The 26,111-nt window shown below is 36.8% G+C and overlaps 1 protein-coding gene across 3 annotated transcripts in view; it reads left to right on the top strand.

The window, feature by feature from the left end:
* Positions 1-26,111, top strand: part of Galnt13 (polypeptide N-acetylgalactosaminyltransferase 13) — a 635,093-nt gene that overhangs the window by 596,925 nt on the left and 12,057 nt on the right. For all 3 annotated transcript variants that reach the window (XM_027420412.2, XM_035446586.1, XM_027420413.2), the window contains one exon: positions 21,490-21,624. In XM_027420412.2, the coding sequence (XP_027276213.1) occupies positions 21,490-21,624 (135 nt within the window). The remainder of the gene's footprint in view (positions 1-21,489; positions 21,625-26,111) is intronic.

Genomic DNA, 26,111 nt, shown 5'->3' with positions numbered 1-26,111 from the left:
AATATACAAAGCAAAGGGTCATTCTACCAGGTCTGCCTAAGTCCATAGTCTAAGAGATTTCACAAAGTAACAAACAAGAAAAGAATGGAGCATAGAAAACAGCAGCAGAGTTACTCACATGAATTGATTTGTAGGTGTAGATCTGGGCAGAGGAAAGTTAAGTTTATAATAGTGACACTAATACTGTAATGGAATATAAATATGAGGAAGTGAAGCTTCATATAAGAGAACAAAATATCAAGAGGCTAGAGTAGAAAGATTGTGGAAGGATAACCTGCAAACTATTTGTAATAGTCTTCACATAAACATTTGGACATGCACCTTTGTTATTAAAAAATGACATGGTGAATACAGCCTAAATGAAAAAGGCTTCTTATTCTTGGTACTTGGTGCCCAAGTCCAATTTCACAGCAAGCAGGGATAGAATAGGAACTTTTTTTCAACTCATTTCTTTTATTCTGTTATCAAAAGGTTAGATCCAATACAAAGCAAGAAGCTACATGTGGTATGTACAGGAATGATATCTTTCTAGTATAGGTTAAAGGCTTCTTTGAGTCACCATGGGAACTGCCTAGAGTCTATTATAATAGAAATTCTTAATCTTCTAATGGAAGTCTACTGGATAGATATAGATCTATTGCAACCTTCAATTTGCAATTCCCTAGGAAGATTTGGGATATTTATTTTATCCAAAATGGTAAAATGCATATGTATAATTGTAATAATCCAAAGTGATTTAGTTTCAGTTTGACAAAAATTCAGAGCTACATCTTAAGGTCATTGTAACCATGGAATGAATGATCAGGGTTTTTAAGATGTTGCCATGTCAGTGAGTTCAATCCGTTGCCTCTACAGTAAATGCTCTGCCATTTCTCGGCTGCAGAATTTGTCATGGCCTAAAAACATTTCCAAAGATACATAAACTTTCTATCACTTAGTGAATCAAAGCAATAAATCACCAACTGAATTTTTCATTTTGTTTTTAGTTTTACTTTAAATTTTCTTTTCAAAGTAAAAACTTTATTATAAACTGGAAAATACACAATACAAAGTGAAATTAACCAAACCCAAAGTCTATGTATCTCAGTGAACTTTTATAGGGCTTGAATAGCCACTCTGAAGCTTCATACTGAACTTATGCTTCCTTTGCACTAATCTACTAACCCAGACAGAAAAATATATGACAAAGCTAAAAATCACAAGGCCAATTCTCTTTATAAATATTAGAGTATTATAGATTGCTTTTTATAATTTAAATAATTATAAATTCACAGGAAATTGTCAATGTAGTAATAGAAGTACCTGTGTTACCTCCATCCATTTCTTCAGTTCTCTATCTCATAAAGCTTTAGGACAATCATCAAATCCAGAAAACTGACATATGTGGTATAGTTTATATGTATATCCCTCAACTACATTATCAGATGACTGTGAGTGTTTTAGGGATATGACCTTTTGATAATGGCTTGTTTTAAATCAACTTAATGCTCTTAAAATCCATTATCAGTAGATTGTCTTGTTCACCATTCCTCCACCAAAGGATATTTTGTTGTCTCTATTTTCTGATTACCACATATAAACTTGCTATGAACACTTGTGTACTGGTTGAGTGTTCCCATTTTTTTTTGTGGTAAATGCCCACGGATATAGTTGATGGGCCAGATGTAAGTATATGGCTGTTTTTCCAGAATGAGTGTACTGCGTGTCATTCTTACCAGCAGTGTATAAGAATTATTGCTGTATTTCCTCATCAGCCTTTGAGGTCATAGCCAGATTTCTTTCTAGTTATTCTCATACATGTGAGTTTCTAAGTATTTGTTGATACATAGACTCCTTATTTTGAAACTTCTTTGCATGTCTCTAATGGCTAATGATTATGATTAGTATGGGATCTTTTCCAGGTCCTCAATTATATTTCAGAGGTATCATCAGTCCTTATTTCAAGTTCTATTATAGATCTATAGTAATAAAATCTGCATGGTGTTGACATTAAAACAGACAGGTTGATCAATGAAAGCAAATAGAAGACGCAAACGGAAATCCTGTAAAATAAAAGAATCACCTGCGTTATCATTATGTCTTGTTTTTATTTTAAATTCTCTATTCATTTTACAAACCAACCACAATTCCCCTTCCCTACCCTCTCCTTGCTCCCCATCTACTCCTCAGAAACAGCAAGACCTGTTATGAGGAGTCAACAAAGCCTGGCACATCACATTGAGACAGGACCAAGTCCCAGCCCCTTTGCATTAAAGCTGAGCAAGGCATTCTCCCATAGGGAGTGGGCTCTAAATAGCCAGTTTGTGGACAAGGGATAGCTCTTGGTCCCACTGCTGGAAGCTGCAACAGCAGACCAAGCCACACAATTGTCACCCACTTACAGAGGAATTAGTATAGGGATCTTAATCTGTTATAAGAATGACTGAACTTCAGATTCTCTGATGCTCTTATCTCTGTTGCTTTATAGCTGTTAATCCAGGTATCCATCACCATGTCCTGTGTGTTGGTAGATGCTAGGGATTGATCTCAGAGATTCCTGCATGCTAAACATGTATTCTACCAACTGAGACATACCCTAAAGTGCAATATAGAATATAGTTTAAATTGCAGCTGTAGACTTGACTAGAGTCTAGTACATATTTATATTTCTAAATACTGTTTATTTTCTCAGTTTCCACTAGAATCCAGCTCAGCATCAGAATGCCAACTCTTTTGCATGATTGATCAAGGAGTTTCAATACAAGAGGTTGCTTTGCTTACCTAGGCACATCTAGGGGATTATTCAATTCTATTCTCCTCAACTCCACACATAAGCACATCAAGTAAATTTAAGACAGATGGTATATGTGGATGAGCTCCTGCATTGTCTAAAGGACCTGACCCTGGGATGAATCTTCTACACTAGTTGAAGAAATTCTAGCAGGACTATGATGAGCTATGCACAGTCTGATGCTTTGATAATGTGCAATGTATTGGCTCCTTACCGTTCCTAATCCAGGTCTGATTTGCAACATGAATAATAAAAGACCAAGGGGCTGATATTGAGGCTCAAACTTCAAGTTGAAGATCAAAAAAGCAAATCATCTGGCCAGTAGCTCTTACCTCTTCAGGTATGTCCTGGACTCAAAGTGGCTGGAGAATAAATCTCTCCACTAAACCCCAGAGTGCAATCCCAGATTGCTGCATCTTCCTTTTGTACCTTCGATTAAAGACTTGTGATCCCAAGTGTTGAAATCACCTTTGTGTGAGTTGTTTCTCTTTAGGATTGGATCAATCTCACATAGCTCTGTGTGGCCTTGAACTAAAAGAGATCCATCTACTTGTCTCTTGAGTCCTGGGATTAAAGGTCTTTGCCACCACCACTGGCTTTATGACTTGATATTTTGGCTGCTGGGATTAAAGATGTGTATCATCACTGCCTGGCTCTGTGGCTTGTAGATAGGTTTCCTTTCTGTACTACCAGGAAATCTTTAGTAAATCATAAACAATATATCACCCACCTCACTGATTATCCTTGGGATCATATCCTGGGTCAACTGCTTATATATGGAGGAATCTAGAGTAGAAAGAATGCTTTCTTTGAATCCAATCATGCTGCATAACATAAGTAAATTAGAAGTCTTTAAGCTTGGAACTACCAATAAAAAATTAGTATCATTTATCCCCAAAGAAATAGTGTATTGAGTTGAGAAGTTAAGATGTTAGATTATATATAAAGTGTAGTCTATCTTTATAGGTGTGAGGTAGCTGTAAAAATACATAGCAAGTGTGTATTTATGCCATTCAAACATAAAAATTTGTTTTTGAGACTTTCCATATTTTGTGATTTGTCTAATCATATGTCACATGTTTTATGATTTGTCTAATCATGTGTCACATAGTCATTTAAGGAAATTATCTTATGATCATAAGCGAAATTCTTTGAAGACAAATGTTACAAAAATAGCAATTAAATAATCTTGGCAAAACATAGCAGATTCTTTTACCAGAAATTTCTCATCTTTAAACAGAAAATTTATAGAGTACATAGTTTACATACTTTACTCTTACATACAAAGTACTTTATGTCAATGTGACACTAGATAGAGTCATTTTGAAGGAAGAAAGGTCAAAAGAGAAAATGCCCCAAACAAATTGGCCTGGGAAGCAAGCTTTGGTACATTTCCTTGATTGATGGTTGATGTGGGAAGGCCTAATTCACTCTGTGCGGTGCTACTCCTGGGCAAGTGGCCATGGGTGCTATAAGAAAAGCTGGTAAGTGAATAGCATCCCTGCATGGCCTCTGTATCACTTCCTACCTCTAGGTTCCTGCCATTCTTGAAATTCTGCCCTGATTTACCTCAGTGTTGGACTCTGATGTGCAAGTATATGTTAAAATAAACACTTTCCTCCCAAGTTGTTTTGATTTTGGTCATATTTTATCACAGTGATTGATGTGACTTACAGCTTTAAATTTATGGTGCTTCCTATTCTACACCTTGTCACATACACTATCCTAAACTAAATCACATGATATGAAACTTCATGTTATCCATTAAAGTTTGTAAAAAGACAGATTGTCTTAGTGTTCTATTGCTATGAAGAGATACCATGATCATGAAAACTGTTATAAAGGAAAACATTTAATTGGGACTGGCTTACAGTTTTGGAGGTTTTGTCCATTATCATCATGGTGGGAAGCATGGAGGCATGCAAGCAGGCATGGTGCTGAAGAGGTAGCAGAGAGATCTGCATCTCGATCCTCAGACAGCAGGAAGAGGAAGGTCATTAGGCTTGGCTTCGGATTCTGAAATGTCAAAGCCCACCACCAGTGACATACTTCCTCCAAAAATGTTATACCTCCTAATCTTTCTCAAGTAGTGCCAATTCCTAAAATCCAAGTCTCCAAATATTTGATTCTATGAGGACCTTTCCTATTCAAACCACCACACCATTTTTGAGAACTGACCAAGACTCCTCAGAGGGAATGATAAAGAAGTACTCTGAAGATGAAAGCTGGCTTGTCTCTGAAGTTATTCCACTGGCCTGTTCCCACCTCCATTCTTCTAGGAATGATATATATATATATATATATATATATATATATATATATATATAACTTCATTATCATCATATGTCTCTATCTAGTATCTAACATCTATCCCCATTCATTTGTGATTAAATCTCCATATATTCCATTGTTTTCACTCCAACTGGAGGCCCAGTCTTGGCCTTGAAACATGTTCATTCTAACAACAGTGCTAAAGGGAATGGTGCATCAGCTTCCTTTGTAGAGCATCTGCTTTTCAATATTTTTGACACTATCTTGTTTTGCCATGGTGTTAACTAATGATAGAGTCCTAAGAGGGACTGTGTGTGTGTGTGTGTGTGTGTGTGTGTGTGTGTATGTGTATTGCTGCCCATGAAAAAAACACTCTCCTACCCATGGGATTACTTTTCTTCTTCTGCAAATGATACTTAAGAAATAATGCAATTTTGAAAAAAACCTTAGAAAACACAGCATCGAGAAGATAATTTGACCATCTTGGTCTATGTAGCAAATTCTAGGGCATCCATGAGGCCATAGAAAGACATTCTTTTAAAAAATTTACTTTTATTAGTAGTAATAATAATATTTAGTACAAAAATTATACAAGAAAAAACATAGAAAACAGTTAGGACGCTATGGCTGTATCTAGGGATTAATTTCTAGGCTTCCTATTTATTGTCAAAATTAACTTTTGTAAGCATAGGACTGACCCTCTCTTTCTCTCTTTTGATGTTTCTTGCCAGTATGTCCTTCAACAGAGAGAACCCACCTTCAGCTTCCTACCACATGGTCTTCTTCCAAAGAGTCAAAACATCCACAAGCAGTAGAATCAACTCTGTGTCTAGTTTGATGTCTTATATAACATCTTACATAACACCATCTGGGAGTGGCTTTTCTGTCATAGCCACATTCTCATACTCAAGGGAAGGAGTTTATGTAGGACAGTACACCAGAGCTTAGGAACCTTGTGCCATCTGTACATTGTAGTACAATCACAATTGAGCAACATCTGCAAATACAAGGAGACCTAGTTGGAAATAGTTTGGAAAATATTCCAACTGTACTTGTGTTTCCTATTTACATTCATTAATTCTGCAGTAACAAAATATAAATATTTTAAAACAATTTAAAGGGAATGAAATATTAAGAATGTGTAGATTTTATTATCATTATCATTTTAAATTGGCGATTTTAACAATCACCTGAATGGAAAAAAAAATCAGTCATAGTTTTTATTGGTTTAATGTGTGCCACGTATTGTGTTATCTTATATTCTTGTTCTATTTCCTACCAACTAAAGTCAGAGATTTCAAAGACAGATGGTTTTTACTTAAGTTCAGTCAGCAATTATTGGACTAGAATTAGTTACTTATTATATGTTTTCCAAGAGATTGAGAACACAGTCTTGGTACTGTCATTGGGAGAGTAAGGTTTTTTATAATAAACACAGCTTTTCAGTGGAATTTTTATGATAAGAGTAAATCAAATAATATTGTGCCTAGATATACAATGGATGATGGCAACTACTCAGATATTTCCTGAAGTCTTCTTGTTTCCATAACTTAAATGGACAAGTTTCCTTTCCTGGTCTTGAATACAACCTCAAAACATAAGGTGTCTCTGTAACTTGTTCTAGGTAAATAAACCAAAGCATTTAAGTCACGATATCTGCAGTTCTGAAAAGAAATGGATCCCAAAGTCCTGTGGTGTGTGATTTTCCAAAGCCCTTAATTTTGATATTTCCCAGTACCAAATTGTACAGAGATGATATCTCTCTATCTATGGTACACTGAAGAGAAGCTGTCTGCTGAAGCATATTCCCATAAACTTAATAAAAAATAAGGAAATGTTCATTTCCTTTCTCCTTGGCAAAATGGGGTAGGAAGGATTCTATACATTGAACAGCAGGGTGGATGAATGAGATGATTTCCTGGGCACAAAAGAAGGAACAACATATTATATGAAGTTACACAGAGAAAAAAGGAGCAGGAGTTAAGTTTTTAAAATGATATTGAAGATAACAAAAAGTCATTGCATCAGTACACACACACACTGTTTTTGTGTGTCCACAACCATGTATGTATATGCAAGTATGTGTATATCTCTGTGTTTGCATGTAAACTCATTGTTCTGTATGCTAGAGGCCTACCTTGGAGATTATTATTCCTGAGAAGCCATCCATCTTGATTTTTTTTAACAGGGTCTCTCCCTGAGACTTGGGCTTCTCCACTTAAGCTTGAATAGGTGGCTAGTGAACACCAGGGAACTGCCTGTGTTCTTCCCCCAGCAATGGTGTTACAATTGTACATCACCACAATTGGCTTTGTATGCAGATACTAGGGCTCAAACTCAGTCCTTTATGCTTACACATCAAGTACCTTACAGATGGAGTCACTCCCATCCTGTTTTTAGCAATAGAATTTTAGAAAATTAAAGTTGTAATACACTGCAGGTATTATCTAAATGCATATGGCTCCCTTATGGATCACAGTTGGGAGATGAATATATTCTACATTCCTCTACACAAACCACTGAGCTTACATTCTGCATATGAGGTTTGAATTAATTAGGGCTTAGGAAAAGAAATCACCTGGGGAAATCTCTCCTGAACAGCTAGCTTCATTAAGAAGCTCAAATCTGTGCTTACTTCAGGATAGTCAAAATCACACACACAAACACACACACACACACACACACACACACACACACACACACACACAGAGAGAGAGAGAGAGAGAGAGAGAGAGAGAGAGAGAGAGAGAGAGAGAGAGAGAAACAGGAACACAGAGAGGAAGAGACAAAGACAGAAAAAGATAGAGAGATACACACAGACACAGAGAAAGACAGACAGATACAAGGAGAGAAGCCAAATGCTTTAAAAAATAAATTATATCTTCCAAAAGCCTAAATTTTTGCTAAACAATTTTCTCTCTTTTTTATTTTACTATATTTTTTCTTCAAATTTGGGTATTTTATCTTATACTTTATCCTTCTATATGTTTATTGACAGATCTCAGAATACTACTTGCACTCAAAATACCTAAAGAGAGCCCCTAGGGGGCCTAAAGTCTAACTAACTAAACATACAAGGGACTATGTGTTAACAGGTAAGAAAGTCACAGAGAGCTAAGGGTGGTGTTATTGTATTTTAATTTTGTCACATTTCTCCATCAGTGTTTTTTCATCTAGAAAGTGAAACAATTGACATTTGATATATGACCAATCCTCAGACTGAGAGATTTTATTGTAAACACCACTCTAAAGAATGCAACAGGAAACATTTTATAAAATAGAAAGTACTGGAAAATCACAACTTACATAATAAAGTTAATTCCTATGTGCTAAGGATTTTTTGAATGCATAATGAATATTCTGTGCTTATTCAAAATTTATTTTTCAAGTTCAAATTTATAAAAAATTTACAGATAAAAAATGAATATCTGTTTATTTGATGTTTATCTAAGAAAGAGAGAAACTTCTGGCAATGCAAAACCAGCAGAGGGCGCCTAGCTCCTGAGCTGTTTACTGAAGGCATCTTGCAGGAATTAACAAATCTCTAAAATCTCCATCCTTTGCAGCTTTGCTGAACCAAGTTTATCTTCCACTGCTAAGTATAGATATTTAAGAGGAAAAAAGGACAGTAAAGGACATAAACTACAAAGGAGATATATTTATATGTGTATATGAGTATTTTAAGCATTATTTCATAATTATGGACTCAGTATTTTATATTGTGAAATAAAATCATTAAAATAAGGAAGAATAGAGCATTCTTATAAATCACCAAAATTAGAACAAATGGTATATTTATATGAAATATAAAAATTGCTTACCTTCTCTGAAATAAATATCTTGAGAATGAAAGGAACTGAGGTTGGGATAGAATGCCTTTCTATGTATATTTTATTCCTTTATGGGCATCACTTCAGGCACAGGAGTCCATCTGACCTCAATAAAATATCCTAATATCAGGAAATGTACCTAGTCACAGTAAAAACAAGTCACTCTCTGAAGATGAATCTAAACAAAAGACTATTAGAAAGATGAATGACATGATGCTGTGGAAAATGTAACTTTCAGCTGTTAACTATTTTTAGTTGTTACATATCATTTAAAGTCTAAATTGCATGCTTCACCATTGGGATGTGGCTCAGCCATACAGTATTTGTCTGGTACACTAGTTCTTTATGTTGTTGTGACTGTATCCATAAAATTATTTTTGTTGCTACTTCATAACTGTACTTTTGCTACTGGTCTGAAGAGTAATGTAGTATTTTAGAGGTTTGCCAATATGGTTGTGACCACAGATTGAGAACCACTGGCCTAGTATGTCAAAGGACTTGGGTTCAATTTCTAGTACTGTAATAATGGATGGATCGATGGATAGATGGAGGGATGGATGGATAGATGGTGGGATGGATACATTTAGACTATGTAAAGTGTTGAAGGACAATTTGGAAAACTGATTCCTTGCCTTTACAATCCTTTAGACAAGGCTGGAGAAACCCACAGAAACAGCTGACCTGAACAAGGGGTTGCTCATGGAACCCAGACTGATAGCTGGGAAACCAGCCTAGAACTATTCCAGAACCCCTGAATGAGGATGACAGTTTGGAGGTCTGGTTAATCTATGGAGCCTCTGGTAGAGGATCAGTATTTATCTCTAGTACAGGAATGGACTTTGGGAGCCCACTCCACATAGAGGGATACTCTTTTAGCCTAGAAACATTGGGTAGGATCTAGGTTCTGCTCCAAATGATATGACAGACTCTGAAGATCCCCCATGGAAGGCTTCACCCTCCCTGGGGACCAGAAATGGGATGGGATAGGGTGTTGGTGGGGGACAGGGGAGGAGGGGAGAGAGAGGGAACTGGGATTGACAGTAAAGAAGCTTGTTGCTAATTTAAATAAAAAAGGATAAAAATTTAAAAAAGACATTACCTACCATAAAAAAAAGATCATTTAGCCCACATCAGGATCATAAGACCTGCCAATTGTCTAGAACTACTATAACAAATTGTCACAACACACTGTCTTAAAACAACAGAATATTATTCTGGAGTCTGGAGGCTGAAATCAAAGTGCCGGAAGTGCCTCATGCCTCAGAATACTTGCTGAGAATCATTCCTCCCCTTAGTCATTTGCCATAGCTTCAGTCTTGGGTGTTCTGTGCTTTTAGATATGCTTTATTAACTTTCCCTGGGTGATGCAAACAAATGCTCAATCACTGCAGAAGGTATCAGTTACTGACCAAAGTGTGACCGCCACAAATCCAACTTGGTGAGACCAATTAGCTTTATTGGATGGTTGCAACAGGAGCAAGGGTGACTGTTAAACAACTGTATTACCGTAAAGTCCCAATTAATCATGGATGGTGACCTCATAGAAGATGCATCATGGAATCCCACTTGGTAGAAACCCTTCAAATCACTGACAGCTTGGGAAGGGTGCTAGAGCTGAATCCCAGGCAAGCATCTTCAGACACTTAGAAAAACCCTATATCTGCATTTCTTAAGACATATACCTGCCTGCTATTGTTTCATTCTGCTTTAGTTGCCATGGCTGCAGAAACAAAATATTTGTGGGCATCTTTTTATAAAACCAGGCGTAAATTCAATAAAACAGTCACTCCAGGCTCTGTTTCAGCTTCCCAAGGCTCCCTTTCCTTTTATCTTCTAAAGATACCAGTCATTTTGGATTAAGGGACCCTGTAACACTGATATAATGACAACCAGTTACAAGTTTAATGAGCACATTTCTAAAAGAGGTTTATATTCTAAAGAATACAATATTAAAGCCACATGTTATTTTAGAGCACACATTCAGTGCATATCAGGAGACATAGGAATGTGGATAAAACTGTATGATTATATGGGAAGGAGGCAGTTGCTCTCTCCATAAGGAGAAAGCTGATGATAGTGCAGCTTTGCAGGAGGGGATAACATGGAACTACCCCATTGTGAAAGACTTCACTATTTTCAATTATAAATAGACAAGGCCTTGCAAATTACATAGGACACCATTCTGAGAGTTGATTTGTGTGTCTGTAACTTGGCAAGTGTGGCAGGGTATGCCCTGCCTCAAATGTGGTGACCTTTAATCTATGTCAACAGAAATGAGGATACTGAACTGCTATGCCTGTGGTCAGCATCTCCCAGAGCTTCTCAGGCCTTAAAACATGCATTGCCTTCCTTGTGAGCACCATGGTGAGAGACATCAAGAATGGAAGCTCAAAAAAAGCCTCAAGTGTTCCCTGAGCATAGAGATTTGAATCTTCCAGATTAGAAAAGAGGAAGCTGTCATAATGAGAAAGTTTGAGTAAGAATATTGACTGACTTAGGCCTTCTGCATACATATAACATTTGTGTAACTTGATCTTCTTGTGGAACTCCTAGGGAGCACGGGCTGTCTCTGACACTTTTACCTGCTTTTGAGACCCCATTCCTCATACTGGGTTGCCTTGCCCAGTCTTAATACAAGGTGAGGTGCTTAGACTTACTACAACTTGATATGGCATATTTTTATTGATATCCATGGGAGGCTTGCATGTTTCTTAGTAGAAACAGAGGATCAGATATGGACAGGCAGGTGGGGAGGAGGGCTGCAAGGGAGAAGGTAGGAGAAACTGTGGTAGGATGTAAAATAAATAGACAAATAAACAAATATTGACTGTCTGTTCATCATGAGAGTTGAGAGTAGGCAGAGGCAATGGCCAGCAGACTGATTGCAGGGAAACTTAACATTTCCCACCTGGGAACCTAAAGTGAACTCAGTTTAAAACATGAGGACAAATTTTGATTCCACATCATTCAGTGTTTAGATTAAAATTTCTAAATAAGACAATCTAAACTTTAGATTTTCAAACCCTAAAAAAGCTGTTTTTTCTGCATATTATCTTACTATTCACAGTATAGTTTCCCTTGCGAGTAGACCACGATATGTTCTCTTTCAATATTTATGCTAAGATTAAAAGATGTTTGCCGCTGAATTGTACCCAAACATATGTATTGAATTCCAGTGTCACAGATTGTGCCTACATTTGGAGATTTGACTTTTTATATTTTTCCATTCCATAAATTGATATCTACTTATTAAAATATGAAGTTTTCCCTTTATTTTTCTCAATTTTTTATTTAAATTAGAAACAAGATTGTTTTACATGTCAATCCCAGTTCCCTCTCCCTCTCCTCCTCCCCTGCCCCCACTAACACCCTATATATCCTATACCATTTCTGTTCCCCAGGGAGGTGACGCCTTCCATAGAGGGTAATCAGAGTCTATCATATCATTGGGATAGGGCCTAGGTCATCCCCCATGTGTCTAGGATGAGGGAGTATACCTCTATGTGGAATGGTCTCCCAAAGTCCATTCCTATACTAGGGATAAGTACTAATCTAATACAAGAGGCCCTGTAGATTTCTAAGACCTCTTCACTAACACCCACATTTATGGGGTCTGGATCTGTTCCATGCTAGCTTCCCAGCTATCAGTCTGGGTACCAAGAGTTCCCCCTTGTTCAGGTCATCGGTTTCTGTGGGTTTCACCAGCCTGGTCTTGACCCATTTGCTCATCACTCCTCCTCTGCAACTGGATTTCCGTTCAGTGTTTAGCTGTGGTTATCTGCTTCTACTTCCTTCAGCTTCTGGATGAAGGCTCCAGGATGGTATATAAGTTAGTTGTCAATCTCATTATTGGGGAAGAGAATTTAAGGTAACTTCTCCACTGTTGCTTAAATGGTTAGTTGGTGTCACCCTTGTATATCTCTGGACATTTCCCTAGTGCCTGATTTCCTTTTAAACCTCTAATGGCTCCCTCTCTTATATTATTTCTTATTTTTTATCTCCTCTATTCTTCTCCCACCACAAACTTCCTGCTTCCTTATGTCCTCCTCATCCCTCCTCTTCTCCCCTTCTCATTTTTCTAGCTACCTCTCCCCTTCTGCCATGCTCCCAATTTGCTCAGTAGATGTTGTCCCTTTCCCATTTTCTGGGGAAGCATGTATGTCTCTCTTAGAGTCCTCCTTGTTTCCTAGCTTCTCTGGCAGTGGGGATTATAGGCTGGCAATCCTTTGCTCTATGTGTAAAATCCATATATGAGTGAGTTCATTAATATTTGTCTTTTTGTGACTAGGTTGCCTCACTCAGATTGGTTTCTTCTAGCTCCATCCATTTGCCTGTGATTTCCAAGATTCCACTGTTTTTTTTTGTTGTTGTTGTTGTTTGTTTGTTTTCCAATGAGCAGTACCACATTGTGTAAATGTACCACATTTTCTCTATCCATTCTTCAGTGGAGGGGCATCTAGGCAGCTTCCAGATTCTGGCTATTAATAGTAATGCTGCTATGAACATAGTTGCACAGATGTCCTTTTTGTATGAATGTGCTTCTTTTGGGTATATGCCTATGAGTGGAACTGCTGGATCTTGTGGTAGACTGATTCCCATTTTCCTGAGGAATTGCATACTGATTTCCAAAGTGGCTGTATGAGTTGGCACTTCCACCAATAGTGGAGGAATGTTCCCCTTTCTCCACTTCCTCTCCAGCATGAACTGTCATTGGTGTTTTTGATTTTAGCCCTTCTTACAGGTGTCAGATGGTATCTCAAAGTTGATTTGATTTGCATTTCCCTGATGTCTAAGGATGTTGAGCACTTTCTTATGTGTTCTTTTAGCCATTTTAGATTCCTTTATTGAGAATTCTCTATTTACCCAATTTTAATTGGATTATTTGGTGTTTTGGAAACTAACTTCTTGAGTTTTTTGTATATTTTGAGGATCAGCCCTCTGTCGGATATGGGGTTGGTGAATATCTTTTCCCACTCTGTGAAATGGAGAATTTAGTAGTGTGGTATTCTTGAAGCATAGTTCATAGAGTTTCTTACAGAGATAGGGATTCTATTACTGTTAATTTGTTCCTGTTTGATCCTGTCTGAAAGGAAGAGAGGGATCACAGATAATTAGTTCCTAATCCACTTTAACTTAATTAAAATGAATAAATTTTAGCTCAATCAGTATTAAAGTCAATTTAGCTAAGAAAACTGATTTCTGCTAAATCAGTAGTTCCTGTAATTCAGTTCTAGTTCTAGGAAGTAATGGTTACCACTTGTGAAGATATGTGATTGGGAAACAGAAAGGAGGACATCTCCTGTGATTACATTTATTATGCAAATAAACCCTGTCTGAAGTTCAGAGAATGGTACTTGTCACTAGCTAACCATAGAGTTCTGGAGTTCTTTGCAGACCGACCAAAAGTGAGATGACTGAGTGGAAACAGGAAGTGAGATGGCTTGGCACAGACAAGAAGTGAGATGGCTGGGCAGCAACAGGAAGTAAGATGGCTGGGCAAGACAGGAAGTGGGATGGTTGGGTAGAGAAAAACAGTGAGATGGCTGGGTAGAGAGATGATATAAGCAGGAAGAAACAGGAACTCCCTGACTTATGTACTGAGACCCTAAGCTGGTAAGGTGTCTCTGTGGCTTTCTCCTTCTTTCCCTGATCTCTCAGCATTTTTCTCTATATCTGATTCTGGGTTTTTATTATTTAGACAAATTAAGAACTTGTTTTTACAGTCTACTCTTGTAAGTGTGCATTAGAATGTATTATAATACTTCACTGCTGAAGGAAATCTTTCTCAATCACCAACAATTGTCCCTAAGTCATAAGCATGTTTAAGTGTAGACTGTGAAGGTTTCAATAAAGTCTACCACCAGAAATGAGCACATTTCCTTTAGGCATTTGAGCAGGAATCATTTGATCTGGAAAATCAATTGTAATTCCTAGACTCCAGGCAGATTATCAAAGCAAAAATCTACATCCTATTCACGACCTGAGAAATTGCTCCAAAACCAGAGCAGTACTAAATACTAGTTACTGTGTAACATAACTCTGGCAAGTATTTCATGTATTTTCTTTGTTACACTCAAATTAAGTTTCATGGATCTAAAATGATCAGGGATACTTCAAAAGCAGAAAATGATGTGTATAGATCAATAGAAGATAGATATGAAGGAAAACCTAATAATTTCCAAATGAAACATATTAAAGACATGCATGAACTAATATGCCAAGGCTTTTTCTATAATGAGTTTAAATCCTAATATAATTGAGAGTAAATATGAGATTACTTAACAGACATGAAACAAATTAATCTTGCTTTAACTTTAATTTTTGAAATTTTCATGAAACAATACCATATATCTTCCTCATTTCCACCCCCTCTCTCCTTCCTCTACCTCCTGTGGTTTTGATCTTGCAATATCTCATATTTATGGCATCTTCTACAATTATTATTGTTACATATATGTGTACATAAACATGCACACACATTCAGAACCTGAGTCCATTTAGTTGTTCATATGTATATGTGTTTATGAATGCCCACTGGGAATTTTACAGAATATCATCTGCAGACAAATATTATCCTTTTCAAAGACAGCTCTTGTCCTGCTCCTGGGCTATAGTGGGAACTGAATGTTTGACAATATGCCACCAAGTTAACATATGACCTTTGTTGACTAATATGGCTAGGTGTTATCTGACTTGTCAATGCCTAAAATAGGATGTGCACAGCAGTAAGCCACTTTCAATTAGAAGTGGTATATGCATGATTGGGCCCATGCAAATCCTGAAGGCAAAAACTGGTTACATGAAAAATTCTCCAAAATGCCTAGGGTTTCTACACTTATTACCCTGCCATCTACTCCCACACATACACCTATAGCCTCATGGGGTGTGTACTATGGCCAGTTGATTGAGAAGGAGAAAACTAGGACCTGGTATACTGATTGTTTTGCATGCTATGAAGGCACCACCCAGAGTGGACAGCTGCAGCTATGTCTGGGAAACCTCTGAAAGACACCAATGAAGGGAAATCTCCACACTGGGTGGGTCTTTGGGTAGTACATATGATACATTTTGCTAGGAAATAAATATGACAAGATGTGCTATTGTTCACTGATTCATGGGTATAGTCAATGGCTTGGATGTATGGTCAGGGACATGGAAAGAGTATGACTAGAAAACTGTCCAGAAAGACATCTGAGGAAGAACTATGTGGATAGGTGTCTCCAAATGGGAAAATGATGTGAAGATACTCATGTTCCATGTAAATGCTCATCACAAACTGACTTCAGCTGAGGACCAGTTCAATAATGAAGTAGATAGGATGACAAATTCACTGGACAATGACCCTCTGTCCCTAGCCATTCCTGTCTTTGTCCAATGAATCAATAAACAAAATGTCCATTGTAGCAGAGATGGAGACTATGCATGAGTTCAACAACATGGGCTGTCACTCACTGAGACTCACTTGGCTATAACTTCTACTGGGTGCCAGATCTGCCATCAGCATAGATGTGCAGTTAGCCTCATATGTGGCACCATTCTTCAGGCTGACCAACCAGCAACCAGGTGACAGACTGACTACATTGGACTACTTCCTTTCTGGAAAAGACATTGCTTTGCCCTTATAGGAATAGTTATTTTTTCTGGTTATATATGTGCCTTTAATGCACATAATGATTCTTTTAAAACTACCATTTGTGGACTCAACTTCACTGTAATGGTATTCCTTATGAACAGTTATTCCTCTCTTCACAGCCACAGAAGTAAGACAGTGAGTCCATAATCATAGAACACATTGGTCTTATTGTGTCCCTCACCATCCTGAATCAGTTGGACTGATAGAAATATGGCCCTTTGAAGCTATAGTTACATCACCGATTAGGTGGCAGTATCCTGGAGAGGGTAGGGCAGGGTTCTCCAGAAGATGGTATATTCTTTGAATCAGCATTCAGTATATAGTATGGATTTTCTCATAGCCAGAATCCATGGGCCATGGAATCAAGAAATGGAGAGGGAACAAGATTCACCCACTATTACCTCTAGGAATATTTTTGTTTCTTGCTTATGGTACTTGAGTAATCTTGGCCTAGAAGTTTTGTTAGAGGGGAAACACTCCTGCCAAGAGACATAACAAACAATCCAATTGGAAGCCCAAACTTCTCCCTAGCATCTTTCAGTTTCTAATCTCTTCAGCCAAAAGTGTAAGAAAGGCATAAGAATGAGTAGAGAGAAGATTGATCATATTTCAAGGGGTATGTTTGTGATTACTATATTTGGTTGTCAACTCAAATACATCTGGAATTAACTAAAATCCATGTTGCTTCGTACACTTCTGATAGATTTTTAAATTGAATAATTTGAAGTTGTAAGTTTCGATATTAACCTGAATCACTTGAGTTTGGAAGATCCACCTTAGATACAGACCCTTTGAAGTGAGAAGATGTACCTTTCATCTGGGACACCCCTGATATTATTCTATATAATGACAAGGGAGAAGGAAATTCTCCTTTTTGCTTGATTACTCTTACTCTCTCATTAGCCAGTCCATCTGTCACTGGCACTAGAGCCTACTTCTTCAGGATTCCAGAATATCCTGATGACCAGCTGAGATACCCAGCTTTGGGGACTGAAAAACTATTAGAAACTTAAACTTTACATTGGTAGATAGCCATTGTTGGACTAGCAGGACTATGGCCTGTAAGCCACCCTAATAAATTACCCTTCTGTATATTTATTTTATCCATATCTGTGAACTGCTTTTACACTATCACAGACACACACACACACACACACACACACACACACACACACACACACGGATATGGATATATATGATATAGATATAAATTCATTCTATCAGTTCTAGAGCAGCAGTTGTCAGTCTGTGGTTGGTGACTCCTTTGGGAGTTGAATGACCCTTTCACAAGGGAACTATAATAAAGGGCTACAACCAATCACATCTTTTGCAGTACCACTGAAGAAATGAAATATGAACTTTTCAGATTATTTTGTAATATTGACCTACAGCTGTGAAGAGTAAGATAAATTTTCCAAAACTTTATTTTCTGCATATTCACATCTAGATCCAGTTATTTAAGTAATTACATTAGTGAATTTTCCAGTTATTATTTTTTAATGATAAAACACTTTTCTGGATTATTTTTCCTGTTGGTTACTTACTGCTCTTTCATAAATAATATGGACATGAAAAAGTAAGAAAGATAGAATTTTATCTATTAATTAATTGTTTGACTTTCAATCCCAGTTTCCCCTCCCTCCTCTCCTCCTGTACTACCAACTCTCACCCTCACCTCCCATCTGCTCTATGGAGAGAGTAAGACCCCACCCAGGAAGTCTACTAAGTCATCTCCTTGAGGCAGGACCAAGGCACCTCTCCACCCCCCACACCCATGTCTAGGCTGGGCAAGGTATCTCTCCATATAGAATGGGCTCCAGTAAGTCAGTTTGTGCATTAGAGTTAGATCTTAGGCCCACTGCCAGTGGCGTCATATATTGTCCTAGTCACACCACTATCACCTGTATTAAGGGAGTCTAGTTCAGTCTTATGCCATTTCCTCATTTGGAAAGAGAAATTTATTTCTGATTTTTTTTTTTACAAAAAATCTATATATGTAAAATTAAATTGACACCACATACTTTTCAGGTATTAATATTTCTAAGTCAATGTACAACTTTTATGAAGAATTTTTATTTCATGTGGTGGATGTTAAGAGTGTTTTAGATTCTTCATAGACATTGAAATGTTTCCCACACTATAGGCAATTTTCAGTTCTGTATAGGCAGCTGTTTTTACAATTTAATAGTTTTAAATTATCTTTTGAAAATTTAATACATTTATATACACTGTTTTGATTATATGCTTCCTCTATTCACCCCTCCTCTCTTATCTACCTCATAGTCATCTGGAACAATTGTTTGTCCCAATACATCCCTCATATTTTACTTATTTTTTTACTATAAAAATTAACTGAGTTCCAATAAGAATCATTTGAATATGCATGATTGTGAGGTTATTAATACATTAAGGAAATTTGCCAGTGGGTATAGCACTGAAGAAAACTAAGCCTCCTTTCGTTATCATTTACTACAAATAGCTGGTGGTCTCATTTGTCCTCACCACAATCATTCTGTAAAATTGATGTGCTTTATTTTGTGAAGAATTTGTGTAGGTAACTATAGATGATTTCAGTTCATGAATGCAATAATAATTTCACATCAATATTACAGTGTTCACATCATCCACTCATACTCTGGGTGTTACAATCTTTCTGTCTCCTTTTTCATGATGTTCCCTGAATCTTTGGGGAGAAGAGACAAGCTACAGTAGTCTTTTTTCTAAGTCTATGCATGGACTAATCACTTTTTCTCTGATCATTTATTTGCTTTGGGTGTTCTTATTAAATCATGCTTATGGCAGCAAGAAGCTTCACTAGATAAGGAGGAGACCACAATCTACGAGTATAAACATAAGTATTTAGAAAACAGTTTCACAACTTATCTATTTACTAAAACAGTAATGGTTTCTCCTTAGGCCATATGGCTTCTGAGAGATTTTGGCCAGATTTGACTCCACCTATAGAGTGTACTACAAATTCTAATTGGCCTTAATAAAAACACTGAGTCAGGTATAGAGGTAAATACTGAAAGATTAGAGAAGCATAACAGCCAGCCACTTCTTATCTCTAGCAAATCATAAGTCCGAATGGAAGATCATCTCTCTAGGAACCCTCTGACTGAATGCCATGAGCTCCTGTCTCTCTGTCCAGTCACATCATTCCTGTTTCCTTCTCCCTAGTGCTGGAATTAAAGGAGAGTAATCCCAAGTGCTGGGATCAAAGGTGTGAGGTCTGTTTTTCTTTTAGGCTGTATCCCAGAGTGGCCTTGAACTCACAGAGATCCCTTTGCCTCTGCCTCCCAAGTGCTGGGATTAAAGGTGTATGCCACCTCTGTCTGTCATCTATGGCTAGGTCTGCTCTCTGAGCTTCTGGCAAGCTTTAATTTTTAAGTGTAAACTTAATACCACAAGTGCTCATTTGAATTCCCAAAAGAAAGTGATTGATTATTTTACAACTATCATGAAAATACTATACAAATGGGCACACCCCACCTAGTTGATCAATATTGTAGAGTGCAGGGTCCATTTCATATTAAATCCACTGTTCACTAGTATGCCAGCATCCTGCAAGGCACACTACCTCCAGAACTATTCAAGCTAACCTCCAGAAAGGAAGCTTTTGGCTTGGTTCTAGCTTGATTTCTTTATTTTACAACCAATCTATGGAGCATCTTAAGCAATAGGGTCTTATCAACAAATTCTGGTGGGAAACCAAGAGCAACTACAATATCCTGTAATGAGGACTCTCTCTCTCTCTCTCTCTCTCTCTCTCTCTCTCTCTCTCTCTCTCTCTCTCCTCTCTCCTGTTGGTCTTCTTGTTCAATTGCACCTGGTTTCACATAGAAGCATTATCTACTAATGCAATTCAGTTTGTTTTACTCTATTTAAAAAAATCTGAAGTCTAATGAGTTTCTGCAAAGGATTTCCATGAATTCTCAGTTTTAGTTAAGCCTTCCCAAACCTATCGTCTTCTTATATACAATATTGATAATGTATTCTAAACTTAATTATTTCCAAATTCTTTTTATTGGTACTAGGGGTTAAACTTAGGGCTCACATGTTACTCTAGTGATCCACCACTAAGCTGCTCCAGCTATACATTCTTTTTAAGCCTGCAGTTCAGCCTGTAGTTTAGGGCTCCAGCTTGTTTCAATTCTTACTGAGCTGGTCTCAGAATTTCTGGGAAAACCCAAACCTTGGAGATGACCTTTCTAATTGTAGCCCCTCTGACATTCAAATTAAAAAGAAGAACCCACAGATTACTAAACTTTGCTGACCATAGCCCAAAAGAAGAAAGCTAATTTTACATTGATGCTCATAATAGTCCTCATGAAACCTTAATAGTTAATTATTATAAATAAATTATTAATACAAAATCATAAAATTTATAATTTCAGTTTGATTTCACAGTGAATGAATGATATGCCTTGACATTTTCTGGGTATTTTGAGAAGAACTAAGGTTGTCAAGATTAGCCAATATCATAAGCAAGAACTGTAGTAGAATGCAAGCCTATGGCTATGGAGACCCTGAAAAGATAATTACCTCATATTTATAAACCTGATTACAATGTTAATAAATTTCTAAAATAAAAAGAAATACTGTCTAGATTTAGAGAATTGGTGAGAAGTAGAGGACAATCCTTTGTGGAACTCTGCAGTCTGAAAATTTCAGCATTAATTGAAACATGTGTGCTCCATTAAGCACATATCACATAGGAAATTCAAGGACAGCTCGTATAAACATTTACTAATGTCACTTGTTAAATCAAAGCTCCATTATAGTCTTCTAAGGAAGAATACTATAAAGTATTCTCATACATTGCTGTTGAACAAAATAACAGCAATATGAGGCAGCTTTTGCAGAACCAACAGAGAAGATTTGAACCTTGTGGATAGGCTACGAAAATGTCCATGGACAGATTTCCTAAACAGTATGCTTTGTAAACAAGATAATATTTTATTAGCTGAATTCTCTGTTTTCAGGTGTTTTCTTATACTGCTGACAAGGAAATCAGAACTGATGACTTGTGCTTGGATGTATCCAGACTCAATGGACCTGTAATCATGTTAAAATGCCACCATATGAGAGGAAATCAGCTATGGGAATATGATGCTGAGGTATGATGTTTTCTATGACTTACTTATCACTAAATACTTTAGCTCAGTTAATCCCTCCAAACACAAAGCCAAAGAAGGACTGTATTTTAGCATGCATAACTATACCTAGATGGTACTGAGGTGGCATAGCATATAAGTGGGATTTTGACAAAGTAGGCCTTTCTATAACATCATTTTATGTGCTAAAAATTGTTTATCCTCATGTATATTTCCAATGTAAATCCAGCAAAGTATGCTTCCATGAGATTTATGTGTAAATATCCACATACAGAAAAATATTGAAATATTTTTGTTTTTTAAAATCTATTTCATTATAATATTTGATGTTTACAATTCTCGATTTTAAAAGATCTGATGATATAACCAAGATATATTTTTTCTTCTTGGAAAGAATGTTACAAGGAATCTATTTCTTGGTGGTAGAATCGAAAGTGCTAGTTAGGAAAAGAGTTAGGCAAATAGTCCCCTCAAAGCATGTCATACCTGTATGGAGAGCAGGTAATGAAATCAATACAAACAAACAAAACATACTAAGGATTTACTTGGGCTTTGTGCAAAAATTAGTTCAGCCATCAGATGGAGCTAATAAAAAAGAAATATCTTCTCTTCTGAAGGCTAAGCCTCAGAAACACCTTTATTTTTTCCAAATCTCTTGGGTTAGGTGAATGAATTGGTCATTAGGTCACATGTAAGACATTATTAAATGGCAACTGATAATTCACAAGAAAAATCTAAGCTTTATTCTTATGAGATAAAAATATAATGGAGGTAAACAGACTCTATAGATGCAGTGTTACACAAAGCCTAATAATTCTCAGTATCACTTGTACACTTGCTATAATAACAAGATCTTATTTTGAAACATATTTTGAGTTCCATGCTAAACTCCATTACTCTGTGTACTGGTATGCTGAACAGAAAAAAAAAATCAGTTCTTACAAAATTAGAAATGGGTCTGCAAGGATAATTTGAGGCCTAAATTTTGCATATTGTCGGACTCTCAGGACACCAAATATTTTCTGTGACATTAAGAAGACATAAGTCTTAATGCATGGAAGGTGGGCCTGCACTATTGTGTTAGAGTATGTTGATACCTCATGGGAGGCCTTGCTGGTGAGGAGGAGTGGACTGTGGTTGGGCTAGGGCAGAGGTAAGGGGGAGTAGGAGCAAATGAGGGGAGCTGAAAGAGGGCTGGGAGGGAAAACTGTCATCAGAATGTAAAATGAAATCAAAATATTTTTTAAAAATGGCTGGAAAAGACAAACATCTTGAATCCTCCTACACTGCATGTTTGTGTGCTCTGCTGGCAGACATGTTCCTTCTTTATTTGGCCACCTTTTTATTTTCCGGAACTTGAATCATTATTGCAGTATAGCTGTCATTTATTACTACCATTTATGTTGTTTCTCCTGAGGATAATTGTTCTACTAAATACAAGTGTCAAATCTCGACCTTCAATCTGATTCTACCTCCTCTCTGAGGAAAGGAACAGACAAAATAAGAATCCTGTAAATACTTATTTTTAAATGAAACATTATGCTGTTGCTATGTTGTTCCCAAATCATAAAAAATTATTAGTTATTTTTTAAAAACAGTAAAATACAGTGATTGCATGTTAAGAAAGAAGAAGGATGATTTATTTTATAAGATAAAGTTGTATTGATTTCAGTATAACATTTCAATCTTTAAAATTTTCTGAAGATTTTGGCTAAACAATAGTTTCTATAGTCACAATTAAAATTCATCCATCTTGATAATATTGTTGATAATTAAATTGATAACTTTTTACCACAGTAACATTTATATTGAATATTAAGTAATATTTAAAGAAAATTGGAAAACCATACCTTTATAGCTAGGCAGATTTTTGTATATTTCTTTTTGTAATTTTATTCTTCTGCAATGTTTCATAGACTATAAATTTTGAGATATATTTAGCTTTTGAGATATCCTAAAATGCTTATATTATGCTTCTATTCTAAGAATTTTTATTGTAAACAAGTAATCTCATATAAAATAACACATGTCAACATTTAATTTACCCCTATGTTTATGCATTAGAAACTAAATTCTGAACTTCCACTTACATAATGACACTTCTACTAAATTAGAGAGATGGCTCAGCAGGTGAAGATGCTTGAGGTACAGCCCTGCAGATCAGATCTCAAATGCTGTAACTCACAGAAAGTTGGAAAGAGGCCTGACTCCATAAGGTTGTCCTCAGGCCTCCACACGTGTGCCATTACACACATGCCGCCACATACATATCATTGACACTTTCATATGTGTGACAGAGCTCAAATCTCTTTCTCGCTCTCACAATAGTGAATAATAATTTAAATTGTGTGTATGTGAATACTGAGAAACCATGTGAGAATGGAGGAATAATATATCACCATGCTTTGCCCTTTTTTTTTTTTTGGTTTTTTTTTTTTTTTTTTTTTTTTTTTTTTTGAGACAGGGTTTCTCTGTGGCTTTGGAGGCTGACCTGGAACTAGCTCTTATAGACCTGGCTGGTCTCGAACTCACAGAGATCCACCTGCCTCTGCCTCCCAAGTGCTGGGATTAAAGGCGTGTGTCACCACCGCCTGGCCATGCTTACCCCTTCAAAAATTATTTTTGAAATATGATTATGTTTTGTGGAAACTGTAAAGGGTATAATGTGGTTATGAAATTGAAATGCTTCTGATGACTTTCTTTCTTCTGAGTGTTACATTTAAGGACCGACACATACATTTAAGCATATTTTGGTAGCTGCTATAAGCAATGGTTCTAGAGCTTGAAAAATCTCATGGGACTTGTTAGAAGTCTAGAATCTGAGGTATGTTGTTTGAGCACATGAAATTCAAGTTTCCTTGTTTTTGTTTTCCTTTGTAACAGTTTGATCTATTCTCTAGACAGTGATAAATAGCTTCTCTATTTTTGTGGGGAGTGCTTATTATGGATATATATATATATATGTGTGTGTGTGTGTGTGTGTGTGTGTGTGTGTGTGTGTGTGTGTGTGTTTGGACATGCAGGCCAGAAGAGAGCCACAGAACTCCTGGGATTGGAGTTACAGACAGTTGTGACCTGATATATGGGTGTTGGAAATTAAATATGGTCCACCTGCCAGAGCAGCCATCTTTCAAGCCTTCTTTTTATAGGCTGTTACAAACCAATGCAAACTTAGGAAAGGACAAAAAATACTTTGGAAAATTCAAGACCTTCAAGGGACCCAAGGGAAGAAAACAAAACAAAACAAAACAAAAGAATGAGAGATGCTGAGGTGTGAAGAAGTCCTTGTTCAGTGGCTCTGTTCTCATATTCCAACACTGGAAGGTAGAAAGTGCTGCTTGCTACTGCTTTAATTCAGTCCTTTGTCATTTGCCAGCAAGGGTAAAATTTCTCTTCTTTGAGAAACCTCTGAGGTGGTGCAGTTTTGAGTAGGAATAAAAACTGGTGGAGTTCACAAAATTACAGTGCTGAAACAAACCTTAAACTCCTCTCCTTTGAGCTTTGTCAGGACAAACCCGAAGCACAAAGATTACCCTGCTAGGAGCAGAGCTAGGATTTAGGGCCTAATAAAGTTTTCAAAGAAAGCTAGTTACTAGTCCAATTGTGAGTCTCACAGTGTGAAGTGTTGAAATATTCCATCACCTTCCCTGCCACTCTCCTTTCTCTCCGAGAAAAGAAAGAGTCATCAATAGGAGCACATAGAACCTTCAGAACATGCTGAATGAACACCGTGTGCCTCCAAGCATGGAGTCTCCCTTGCTGGTTTGGTTTGTTATCTGCTTATGTGAACAAAAGAAAGAAGGAAAGAAAGCTAACACAAGGCTGTGATTTTCCTGTTTGCTTAGGCTATTCTTGCCACAACCTTATAAAAGAGTTATTATTAGCCTGTCTGTTTTTAATAAAGCCGTGTCAGTGTATGCATCAAAGTGTCTAGCAATGAAAGCCAACAGTTTTCTCCAATACTAATGTGCCTCCTAACATAATTGAAATACTACAAATAGTCGCTTTCAGTGATGAGGATGCAATAAGCAGGGTAGACCGGAGCACCCTGTTACAAACATGCTCACCGCCACTTGCAGTATCAGATTTTATTCACATATGAATGTTTCCCTTCCTTAATGATAAGAAAGTTCATCTGCAATAAACATGATTTGTTTAGGAAGACAAACAGCCATACAATTACACTATCACAATAATGACTTAGACATTTTAGTTAAATGTCTTCATGATGCAATTAATATATAATTCTCTTCTAAAAATTGAATGAAGCTAACTATGCATTGATGAAAAATGCCTCTCTGGCTAAAAGATTTGCACTACTTTCTGACTCTTTTGTGTAAGTTTACAAAATACGTTTTAATTGAAATATAAGTACGTCACTATTCCCTTTTCTCCTTCCAGTCACTTTTATATTTTCTCCCTCCAAATTCCAACACCTCCAATCCCTTTCAAATTGATTATTGATTGTTATTTTTACATAGAGATACAGA

This window comes from Cricetulus griseus, chromosome 6 (genome assembly GCF_003668045.3).
Source record: "Cricetulus griseus strain 17A/GY chromosome 6, alternate assembly CriGri-PICRH-1.0, whole genome shotgun sequence".
Lineage (NCBI taxonomy): Eukaryota > Metazoa > Chordata > Mammalia > Rodentia > Cricetidae > Cricetulus > Cricetulus griseus.
This window is presented reverse-complemented; position numbering and strand designations above follow the sequence as displayed.